General features: G+C 37.4%; 2 protein-coding genes across 2 annotated transcripts in view; one reads left to right on the top strand and one right to left on the bottom strand.

Moving 5' to 3' along the window:
* Window positions 1-1234: 1234 nt before the first annotated feature.
* Window positions 1235-4179, bottom strand: LOC139124900 (huntingtin-interacting protein K-like). The gene is made up of 4 exons (XM_070691007.1): window positions 3976-4179; window positions 3499-3554; window positions 3071-3122; window positions 1235-2159 (listed from the first exon to the last, which is right to left on the bottom strand). The coding sequence occupies exons 1-4, from the start codon at window positions 4162-4164 to the stop codon at window positions 2064-2066; spliced, it is 393 nt and encodes a 130-aa protein (XP_070547108.1). The 5' UTR covers window positions 4165-4179; the 3' UTR covers window positions 1235-2063.
* A 1339-nt stretch (window positions 4180-5518) lies between these two features.
* Window positions 5519-12270, top strand: part of LOC139124898 (pyruvate dehydrogenase (acetyl-transferring) kinase isozyme 2, mitochondrial-like) — a 37821-nt gene continuing 31069 nt past the window's right edge. The window contains exon 1 of the mRNA XM_070691005.1: window positions 5519-6477. Within this exon, the coding sequence (XP_070547106.1) occupies window positions 6363-6477 (115 nt within the window). The 5' untranslated portion in view covers window positions 5519-6362. The remainder of the gene's footprint in view (window positions 6478-12270) is intronic.

Genomic DNA, 12270 nt, shown 5'->3' with positions numbered 1-12270 from the left:
AAGAGTAGTTCTGCCAACTAAGACTCATGTCTACTCTAGTAAAATATTATGTATGGGTCAGGAGCTAGAGAGCCTTCTAGCAAACTTCAAATATATGTTATACGAAGGTGTGGAGGGACCATGCAGAAACACTGTTGCTGTCTGTCCAAATTCTACTGAAAACAAAAGATACTATGCATATTCAAACATCTAAATTGAATATTTAGTGCATTTGAAATTGGAAAATAATTGAAATAATGCTGCCATTCTTACAACATAATAAATGCCTTCTGTTTTCCCTTTGTGATAAAAGATCATCAATTTACTACTAGAAAGTAAACTGTCCTTGTGCTGAAATCATTTTGAAATTAAATATTAGCTCCGCACTTTTAGAAGAAATACTTTTTGGAAGTGCAAACTGGTTTATTGGTTGGCAGAAATGTGCCACAGATTCATCAAGCTAATTCCCATGCTTGCATTGTTGGAGATGCTGACGCCACAAATGGTAAATGCATATATGGTATTGGTGGCTGGTTCATCCTCAGTTCCCTGTGAACAGGTCCACTCAATCACTATTGATAATATCAGTATTGGGCCAAACCATGGTGGTGAAAGGGTAGAAATATCCCTTCCCCGGAAATATTAATCTGACTGATACTGGCCTACCTAACTAGCGCAATATCACAAATAAGTTAGATGACATAGTATTTCTCATCATAGACCAATATCAACAGGTTCATCATATGAAATGATAATGATGCAGCCACCCCTACCTTATAGTGGTATGTACCTAGAGGTAAGAGTGACTGTAGACTTTGTTCGTCAGCCAATAAAATGCACATTGCCGCATTGCTGGAGACACTCTGCTAGGTATTGTTATTATCATCCACAGCTGTCTAACTTTGATGTGTGAGTTTATGATAGTAAATCATAAAATTACGGCAAACACAATGGATTGGAACGGCTATGTTGCAGTATGGGCTGAATATGACTCCCAGACATCATGCATATTTCTGCTGCACAGCATTCACCAAAGTCCTGATAGCTTACATGAAAGTGGCCACAATGTACTAAAAATCAAAGACTTGAACCAAAACTAGAGTGATTGTATATCATTGTTGATATGTCCATTGGTACAGAGTAAAGGTCAAGTTGCAGTATGGCTGAATGTGTGGACCCTCAGATGTCATGGGTACCATACTAGTTATTTTGCGTGAGAATGACCACAAGCACAAAAAATACTAAAACACAAGACTTGAACCTAGTCTCAATTGATTGTTTATTACAGCTGACATGTAAACACACACACATGTACAAGTTTAACTCGTTCTGAGTCATAGATTCACAAAGGTTTCAATGTTTATTGTCAAAATAACTTTAAAAAATATAAAATGAGAAGTTTCTTGTTAATAGCCTTTGAATAAAGTTAAGAGTAGTGTTCCTTCAGTTTGCTGTGAATCTATCAGGGCAGGGAATTTATTGTGAACTTGATACACTGTTGCCAGGTGCTCTACAGAATTCCAAGCTTCATGAAGAGCGCCCTCAAGTGATTACTGTGGGTTTAGATGCGGCTATCTGCATAGCTATTTCAGAACAACTCTGACAATGAGAAACTGGTGTTATCAGGGTCTTGTTTACCAAGTGTGCTTCACGGAGAAATAATCTTCTTTAAAAGCAAGTCTTTTCTTGTTTTTTTTTAGCTATCCTATATGAGCACAATACTTTTTTTTGCCACCTTGCTATTGTATCGCAGAATTTGTCAGAAGGCTAGATTCATTGTTTGACCAAAATAGGCCACATAATTGGCCCTTTTTCCCTGTTTATAAAAGTAAATGGGTCTAGCAACACCCTTGAATAGTATTTGCTTGAGCTTAATCACATAGGTCCACTTGGTGAGACTTCAGGCTTATTAAATCATTTCCTGTAGTTTTACTGGTGGTGTGCCATTCTTCAACAGCTGACCAACTGCTGAACAGACCACCCAGGCTTGCAATAAATGGTAATCTAAATCATAGAAATGAATATCTTTGAAACAAAATATTCTCAGCAGGATTGAGGGTAGTTGAAGGGATGAAAGATTTTCTTTAATTTGTAAGTGACGTGAGTGTGGCTACAATATCTCCATTGTGTTCTCTGAGCACTCTCTCAGCTTTTGACTTGGATATTTCCATCTCATTGACCTGGAAGAGAAAACCACATACCATATCATTTCTGAGTTATAATACATCACTGTTTTAACATGTGATGCATGCACAGTGGGTACTTTGGCTGTAATATTTTGGAATGTTTTCACAGGAACCCAAAACCAGATTGATGGAACTTCTCCAGCATGGTGTTATTGATTATGCAGGTTTGGCCAGCCCTGTGATTTTTTGAAAAAAATATATTCACACATAACAACTTCACACAAGAATTTATTTGCAATACACAAATATACAAATTACATATTGTTATGTAAATTAATCACTCCAAGTTTTTTGTGAGCTGTGGAGAACACTTACCATACACAGTTAACAATATACCAATGTAAATATGATCTAGTACTGCATAGTATTTTAACAGGAATTTCAAGAATGTTCTTCAGAAACAGTTCATCTTTAGAACTCACAGATAAAAATCAGATGTCACGATACAAATATTGTATGAGAGAACCACTGCACAGGGCTTACAATGTAAGATGTGCAGACAGAGTGAATTCAAAATGGGTGCCATTCTCTTAGGTACTAGTAACCTACTAATCCCAGTTTCATGAAAACAATTTTGTATGGAATTGCAGTGTTCTTTCCTACAATTTTCAAATCAATTTCTCAAAAGCTGTGCACAGAAATGATTTTTTGTAAGATTTTGAATTCAAAATATCGTAAATTTTACACTGTTCGGTTCTGTGATATAAATTCTGCACAGTTACTTGTTCTTTTTATTCTTAATCATTGAAAAGAACATTTTAAAATTTGCTTGAGAAAAGTAAACTTCCATTGAAAGCAAACATGACCTCAAAAGAGCATTTCACCCGTGTGGTCCGACAAGGGTTAGGGTGAGTGTGTGGTGTGGAAATACAGTGTAATCATCCAAAAACATTCCAAATACTTACTATGAGGTCTACATCTTCTTTTTTGACTTTGACTTTTGAAAGATCTTGTTCTCTGTAAAAGTAAAGAGAACATGACTGATGATTGGTGGACAAAAGCCTTTGGATACTCATCAAGAGTTTCCCTAGGGGGTCTGGCCATGTACTCTCTCTCTAACTGAACCACTATGACTCCTTAGGTTATTGGTGACTAATGTAAAGCTGTTTCTCATGACAACCACAAAAACATGTGACCAAAAATTGTAGGGTGATCAAAAGCCTTAGGTGAACACCTTCAGACTATTTTCACAAAAAGAATTATGAAATAATGTAACCATGTTCTGAAAGCACATTTTTAAAACCGTTTCAAGAATCACATGAATGACTTTGTTGATGCTATATACATGCTATTTGTAAAGTGCAATGTCGTAAGACTGTGATAAATTACGTACCTCTGGGCCTTTGCTGCTTTTTCCTGTCGTATCCTCTCACCAAACTTGTTCATAACCTGTGTGTTAATGATTACAATGATGTTAACGAGAAATGGCATTGCTCCGCTTTGGAACAAAACCTGTGTAAAATGGTCAGCATATCAGACTTTGAATGACCTCTGCCTAAAAATGCTTGGAATAGAAAGCACGAAATGAGTCGATTTAAACTGATTTTATAGCTGCAAAGTGATTCTTTCAGAGAGTAAATGTATGTACATAATGGTTTTTTGAGAGACTGATGATATTGAATTCTATTATTGCTGTTACATTTTCGTAAATTCACCACTCAGTACGCCACCCATACTGGAAGTAATGCCACACCCAACCCTCCACAGTAAGGCTACCAGGACCTCCATATAGTGGTTACTTTTTCTTGGTCACTTAGTTTGACTGTACTTGAAGCAGCCCAGCCCAGGGAATGAATACATATTATCTTACATCAACCATATCCTGTGTGGCAATTTCAGTTTCTTCATGGTAGTCTGTGACTTTCTCCAAGTCAGCTGCACCGCTGTCATGTTTCTTGGCTTTGCTGCTGCTGCTTGGCTGGTTGGACTGCAGCTCATCAACATCACCATGATCACTGTCAGCCAATGAAACACAAATAAACGATAAATGCAGAACCATATGTGGCCATAACTTTCCCGGTGATTTCAGGCAACTTACCAAAAACATTGCACAGAAAACTACAAGCGATCAGCCTTTAGACATGTTTTTGTGTTTTTCGGGGGGAGGGGGGGGGGGGGGGGGCAAGTTTACATGGACTGTTTATGTGATTTTTATCCTAAAGGTTCTCATTTGATAGACAATTTGTTCAGAAATAAAACTGATAAAAATATGTCCTTTTAATGAGGAAAGTACCCAACCTAGCACTTGTTATTCTTTCTCACAAGATATGGTGCTTTATATCATTGTAATGTATCAGGTGTATAATGTGTTCTAGGCTTGACTCACCATGGAAAATTACCGATCATCAACTTGGTGATTCTGATGGACAAGTGCCAAGGGTGGGTTACATTTACAAAATTCCATTCATGTACATATCTGCGGCCTCAACAGGAAATAACCCCCTTAGTCAAATTTGTTGTGTTTTTTATTTTGTGCTTTTGAACGCAACAACTACAATGAAACATAATGAACGTTTTAATATTAGACTTTGCTGATCTCTTTATTTATGTCACTCTTAGAGACAAAAGATGAGGTGTGATTCAGTGATTCCATGGTTATTTACAGGGTCACTCAGGCTTCTTGAGGGACTTCCCATTTTGACAAGGGAGTACCCACTCCCGAAGCAAAAGCAATGGGACGAACTATAGTTCCTTAGACTATATATGAATATGAAGGTAGTTTGTCCATGATCCACCGTCAATCAAACTTCACAATCCCCAGCATGAAGTTAATCTTTGATACCCGTTCTATGCATCATGATCATTCACCGCGTGGCGAATATAAATACGCAAATATCGGGTACATTCGGTAAAGAACAGAAGAGATTATCAAAAGAGTAACTACATTTATTTCTGTCCTTCCCTTTCACAGCCAATACGGTCAAACAGATGTCAATATACATTTGTAAGGCGTGAATTTATGAAAATTCAAAGGATTACTTACTTTGTGGCGGTCGCCATTTTCATCGGTACATTTGTTCGTGTCCGGATGTCTGATTTACTCCACACGTGATATGCGACACGGCGACACTGGACACTGTGGGGATCGTTTGCGATGACGTAATTGACATCGTCTGGATTTGAATATACAGACAATAAAAGACAGAAATTACAACTTTTTAGGATATGAGGCGTTCGTTTTACATTTCAAGATCGAATTCAGAAATATTTCAGTTTTTATACCCCGATGTTTTATTACATGCCGGATACATGCCTGGATCAGCAAAGTAAGTCGCGTCTGCTGATTGGATAACAGCATACTAGTATGTGGGTGTGTCGAAAGTACTTAAGGAGTTTACCGTTGAGGGAGCATGACATAGATAGCTGACATGCTGCTACCGCCTCTAATTTGTTCCATCTGATCAAGTACAGGCACTAAGGCATACGTTACACAGTATTGCAAGTTATATCAAGCTACCTTCGATTGAAACACCACTTATACATTTGCGTTTTAAGAGGAGGAGTGTCAAAGGCATCTGTTAAGGTCACCGCTAGGAGGCGAATTAAATATTCCATGACGTCACGGAAAACTACTATGCACTATGTGTTGTGTTCCACAATCTGAATGCAACGGTGTGTATGCACACTGCAGTCTGCGGCGACCGCAATCCGCTCCAGAGGTTGGCCAGACGCCACTCTTCAACGGTCTCATACGTTCACCCGGCAGAAGAATTCTCGATTTGATGCTAACAGGGGCAACGGCAGTTAGTTTTTCCAGTAATCACCGGAAAACCCAGAGCAGCGGATTGTCGCGCGAATGGTGCCCAGTCTCTGTGTGTGGAGCTCGACGGCGGTCGTTGCAGCAGATACACTTTTGACCTTGTGAAGGCCACGTCAATAACAACATTTCGATCCGAAGGGCTCTGAAGATAAGACGCTATAATTCTCACATGCTGTTTTCCAGAAGGTCGCATCAAGGAAAGGTGCATCCGAAGACTAGTTTATTTTCTATTTTTAGCAGACAGTTCCCGTCATAAATACGACACGGCGTCGTTAAACGCCGAATGACGACAGTCTGTAATCCATATTTGAATTTGGGCCAATCCAGTTTGACGTGGTTCTGTGTTCTTGCATGGAGGTGTAAGCCAACTGATGAAATAGATTTCTCCTGCCGACTGTACTGAATTTCCGTAAGCTAAACTTTCAACAACAATCAAAATGGTGCATTTAACGAGATGTCTCTCCAGAGCTCTGAAATCGTTCCCGGCTCGAATGGACCACTATTCGAGATTTTCGCCATCGCCACTGTCAATACAGCAGTTCCTCGACTTCGGTGAGTTTTGATTAATTTTAAAGACAATTTTTAAATATTTTCACCTATTCTCGTAATTTTCCCTCTCACAGGCAACAAAAAACTTGAATTTGCTTCTGACCTATTTTGATGTGGTCGGAAACCATTTCTATCCCAGGAAACCACATTTATAATACCGCTGTTTACATTTTTACGCTTTGCCTGATGCGCGAAGCATTTGTGATTTGAATTCTAATAAATGTCAGAGGTCGATATGATATAAATACAGCGACGACTGTATGTTTTGATAATGCATGATCGGTCAATAAACAAGATACCACCGAGAAAAGACACTGTATTAGTATGATAAACCAGTAGCGTGACTCTCTAGTGGTGTGAACTGAAATGAAATTATTGTGATTTGTGAATGTATCTAGAGTTAATTCATATTGTTAAATACTTATATGTACTTTCATTTTAGAATTGCATATGCTATCTCACATTTGCCCTGTTCACCCATTCATATATAAATATCAATGATCAAATATTTTTTCTGGAAAAAATATTCGAATTGGTTACAATAGTGTAGCCAACAATTGCATCAGTTATTGTATTTTAATAAGTCTCTGGTTTGACAATCAGGAAAGTGAATTTGCATACAATGCTCCATATTCCAGTATGTAAATCCACTTAAAGTCGTAAGGTTTCTTCAATTTCATTCATGAGTTTTGCACAGGGGCTTGCATGACAGAAATGTTTTGATCAACAATCTAGACAGAAAAATCTACTAACCAAAAGAACCAGGGAAAGTAAATCAAGTAACTACATTTTCAAATATTAAAAAAATGAACAATTTTGAAACTATATTCACAACTACTCTCTATCCAGAATTTTCGTCTGTATGACTTATGATTTGAGATTAGTTGATGCATGAAGTTGGAACTTTGCAGTTTTGAAATGATCAAGTTACTCAACCCCAGGAGTAGCCGTGATTAATCCTTAAAGTGCCAACGTCAATTTATGAAGTATACCCCAGTCAGTTTTTTTCAGATCTTTGCCAAATTTTAGTAAAACAGTGTAGTCCATGAAATGTTATATCCATTTGGTCCAAAATTACCAAAAAATTACAGAAAATTCATAAAAATTGGTAAATCGTTGCACTAAACTTTTGGTGGGAAATATCACAGCACTCAAAGGGTTAAGTAGAAATTAATACGGGAAATTCCTGTCGGAAAATGATGTCAAGGGCAAGGCTACTATTCTGCCATTGACAATGTGTACCCTTCAAGTCTAAGGCTGTATCATGGAAAGATGATGAATTCTATTCAGTAAGTTTGCAAATTTGCAATTTAGTAAATCACATGGCAGGATTATTGCAAACATATTTCTAATGCACAGGCAATACATTATAAAGGGGGCATATTTCTTGACTGTTGGTCTTTGTGTATTTCACCACAGCTTCTCTAGAGGGACTGTGAACTTACAAACCACTTTCCATCCGTAGATATTGCAGTGGATTGATTGTGTTCCTCTGTTCAGTTTGAAGTCGGTTGAAACAGTTTGCAATCTTTTTTCATTGCATCAGAAACAAGCCTTTTTAACCCTTTTCCTGCCAAGTCCATATTTCACCATCAGGTCAAGATGGTTAAAATTAATGAAACACAACACATTCCATATGGTGTATTTTAACATAATACTGTACATTTGAAGGCTGTTGAAAACATAAATATTGTAAACTTGATTTTTTTGGACAAAAGATGCTATAACATACCAAGCCAAGCGTGTGAAAATACGTCATGTTTGAGCTCAATACCGCTTTTTACTGACTTGGCTGATGGGGAAGTAATAGTCTTAATACTATCTGGCAGGAAAAGGGCTTTTTAATAAACAAGAGTCAGTTAAGGGGAACCCCAATATATAACAAAGCATAACTGTGTTGCACCGCAACTTTGTAATGTGCAACATACGTCAGTCGGACCTTTGCTCTGGAACTAGGTTTTACGATGGTAATTAGAATGGACTGAGTAAATACTATAGTAATTCAGATTCTTTCGATAAAGTAAATTTACACTCAGGTAAAGTAATTCTCATAAATGAGTATCTTAAGAAGTAGAAGCCACCATCCTTTCAGTACTAGCCATTTGTATAAAAATAACAGAGTTAAGTGTGTCCAATTGAAGTCAATTTGTGTTGCCTTTCCATGCTAAAATATAATGCAGACAATTTATTTTTCAGATCAAGACAATTTTTTTTTCAGATTTTCCTTAAATTTTTTATTGCAAATTGTAGTTAATATCAAGTTATGTCCATTTGATCCAAAATTATCAAAAAAATTACATAAAAATTCATAAAATTGGTTAAAAAGTTGCACAAAAATTTTGGTGGGAGTAATTACAGCACTCAAAGGGTAAAGTAAAACAACACATTATGTAAATCCTGACTATCCTAATTAGAAGTTCCTAAATTTTGTTGAGGAGAAGAAAAAGGAGTCAACAGTCCCTTGTACTGTTTTTGAAATTTCATTTCATGTGAGTAACAAACAACACAGAATCCATAATCTTCAGCACCTGCATACATGCAATAAATACTATATGACGCTTTGTTGTGATACAAGCTAAATCCCAGTAGGTATAAGGGTCTGTTTACAGTCTAAGAAGTAATGCATCATATGGCTTCTTTGACAGGTTTTATTGTGAGCTTTCAGATTTCCTTAGTGACATCAGTTGTTGTTCCAGTACCTGTCAGATTTATGATTTCTGGTGACCAATATTACTTACCCTCAGGAATAAACGTGATGGAGAAAAATAATGTTGATTGTGATTTCAGGTTTGTTACTAAATACAGCTGCACCCATGCGACATTGGACAATGCTGCCTAAAATTCGGACAAATTTTGTTGTTGTATGTGCGGCTGTTGTTGCAGCTTGTAGTCTGAGCCATAAATTAATACGAATTAGTATGACTTCTAGTAGCCATTGAACAAGAGCAGATATTTTTTTCGTTGTTTATGCGGAAAATGCGGACAAATGTTTATTTATGCATATTAATGAGCGAGAAAATGATGTCATTTGCTATCAGCTCTATTGTAAATGGTGTGCCTTTGTTTGCAGATGAAATGTACTGGATGATTAGAAGAACGTAAAAAGGAAAAATTATTTCTTGTATCAGTGGTTGCATATACCTGATATATTTTCATGGAGGGAAATATGTTCCCGTGCTATAGCACAACAGATATTACAAATATTAAGTGTTGTTTTGATTACAATTTCAAAACACCTCTGACCAATCAGGTTTCTCCACTAGGGGATTTTGACTGTTAGCCCATCTCTGTTTTTCCAGCAATCTCTTCATATGTAAATAACCAAACAAAAGAATACACTTTCACAACAAAGAATATGCAAATTACCATCTTTATGTAAATCGTCACATCTCTGTCTTTGCAAGCTATGGAGAACACTGCTCATTACTCAGACATTTGGTGGCCCACGGGCATTCTGTTGTTCTTAAATGATGGTGTATAAGCGTGTAAACATGATTTCGTATTTTAGTTTCCGTTTGCCGCTGGAGAACTTACATCGTGATTTAAAAAAAAAAAACCTAAAAAAAGTGAGGTATTATTAATACAAAAGAAACAGTTGCATTCTGCTTGTTCACCTAACTGATTATTCTTTCTCACGCCCGGTCTCTCTGCACCGCGGCATGCACGGCAGAGTTCTTACCAGCGCGTATTTACCGCGATCATGAAGCGCGTAGAATGACGACGGTACGTTGCTATGACTGCCGTGTACATGAGCGTGGTGGCTGGAATGGAACGTGCACGCGACGACAGCTATGCACGCGAGCGCCTCTGAACTGTCGTCTGCTGTCCCGGCCTCAGAGATGTATATATACAAGGGTATGCTCTTATGAACATGGAACCTGTAGTACGCGTATATATATGCGTGCGTCGTTCCGCCGCGACGTTTAGCATCGAAAGATTACGGTCGATGTGGTCGCTTGTAACGTTCCCGTAGACACGTCCGACCTTGATCTGGTTTTGTAGCTAAGTCGGCATTTCAATCTGAACGGCATTCTGTTATAAATTTCTTACAAAGTTATCATCAAAGTTCGTATTTACATATAAGCAGCTTAGTTTATTCAGACTATCAATTCAGAACAACAGAGTGCCCGTGGGTGGCCATTGTAATGTTGACTTACACATCAACTCAAATGAAACTTGTTGGAGATAATTTGAGTGTCAGATTTATTGAACATTACTTTCAAGTAAATTCAATCAAAAAGGCTTGAAACTTTTTCCCTTCAGAAAAAAAATGAACATTAATCATCCAGTTAGAAATACTGACATCATTTGTTTTCAACTAGTATTTTTCAATATCTTGTTCTATCCTCATTTTTATCAGGATAATTTATGGCTTGACTCTGTAAACCTCTGCCAGATACCATACATGTATCTAAAGACAACGTGTGACAGATCTTTAGTTATTTTTAGATGTCTTGTGAGGTCCTGTATGCTATTTTGAAAATTTTGTTTGTGTACTGCATTTCATCACATGATGTGAACTGAACTGTCAACAGATGCAGCACCTTTGCGGAGATTTACCAATCAGTTGCCAAGATAAGTAGAGTAAAAATAGACCAAAATATTTGCTGTGGTAAGCCGGATAACATCTGTGGCACCAAAATGAAAATAATAAATGTACTGAGTCTATTGTTATTGCTGAAACCATACTGAACAAAGTGTGTTTGTTTGTGTAGGGGCATTGTGTACAATGGAATAATTATTGCTGATTTGACAAATGCCTTTTCAAAAAGGTCACATCGACTCTTGGCAGATCTAAGTGAGGGGCAACCTCTTTTTCAAATAGGTCATATTGATTTTCTGCTGTCAGTGAGGGGCATGCGGGCCGTCTCCTTTTCAAATAGGTCACATCGACTGTTGGCTGGTCTCAGTGAGGGGCAATCTATAAAAAGCTATGAGGTCATATTGAAATGACCTCGGTAACCTTCACCTTGGCCTCAAGAATGTCCTGTAAAATGAGAAACCAAATAGAGTTTGATTGACACCAGACTACGTGCACAATTGCTAGGAATGCTGTATTGAACAAATTAGATGAAGGAAACACAAACTCCAGCTAATGTTTCCATCATCCGGTAACCCTTTCACCGAAATGGTTTGGCCCAAAGCTATTGTTTTGAATGGTCAGTTTGGACCTGTTTATTTGGAAATGGGAAGAACAGGTCAATGGACCTGAATGCAACGACTTGGGCAATATTGATGTTTTACCAACTTGCCATCTCAAGTAACAAACATCTGATATGAAAAATAAGTTAGGTTGAAACTAATTGTTATATTAAAGAATTTCAACCTGTTCACCCCTATTTCCTGTGTATTCAGTTTATGGAAAGGTCCAATTTTGCCACACAATAGGATAATACTTAAGTTTGGTTGTGAATAGATTAATTATAGAAGATCAATATTCAATTCACTACCTTGTATGTTTATGCCGTTAAATGGTGGCCTGCTCTGGATAAAAATGAAGAAAATCTGACTAAAGGAGTGCAATTGCTCTCCTTAAAATGGATGCCATAGAAGATAACACCACGTGCACACACATACACACACATACACACACACACATGTATGTTTAATACATGTGACTTTGTTTGCACAATGGTCCATTCAAGTTCAAGGTGTGATCCATCAAAGTATTGAAGAAGCATGACTTGAAGCCACACAATTCTTATCAAATATCAAACTTTATTTCAACAGATTTAAAACAAAATGGTCCATAGGTGTACTTTATACTGCGTTTATGATCCCATTAGTGCATTAGCA

Source organism: Ptychodera flava (genome assembly GCF_041260155.1).
Source record: "Ptychodera flava strain L36383 chromosome 23 unlocalized genomic scaffold, AS_Pfla_20210202 Scaffold_24__1_contigs__length_23054250_pilon, whole genome shotgun sequence".
Classification (NCBI taxonomy): domain Eukaryota; kingdom Metazoa; phylum Hemichordata; class Enteropneusta; family Ptychoderidae; genus Ptychodera; species Ptychodera flava.
Note: the sequence above shows the minus strand (reverse complement) of the source record. Positions and strands in the feature narration are given on the sequence as shown.

What these genes read in the sequence shown, in the direction of transcription:
- LOC139124900 (XM_070691007.1), bottom strand. Translation starts at nt 4,164, where the DNA reads ATGGTTCTGCATTTATCGTTTATTTGTGTTTCATTGGCTGACAGTGAT. An exon ending in AAAGCAGCAAAGGCCCAGAG is followed by an intron (nt 3,123 to 3,498) that starts GTACGTAATTTA and finishes TTACTTTTACAG; the next exon opens with AGAACAAGATCTTTCAAAAG. An exon ending in AAGAAGATGTAGACCTCATA is followed by an intron (nt 2,160 to 3,070) that starts GTAAGTATTTGG and finishes TTTCTCTTCCAG; the next exon opens with GTCAATGAGATGGAAATATC.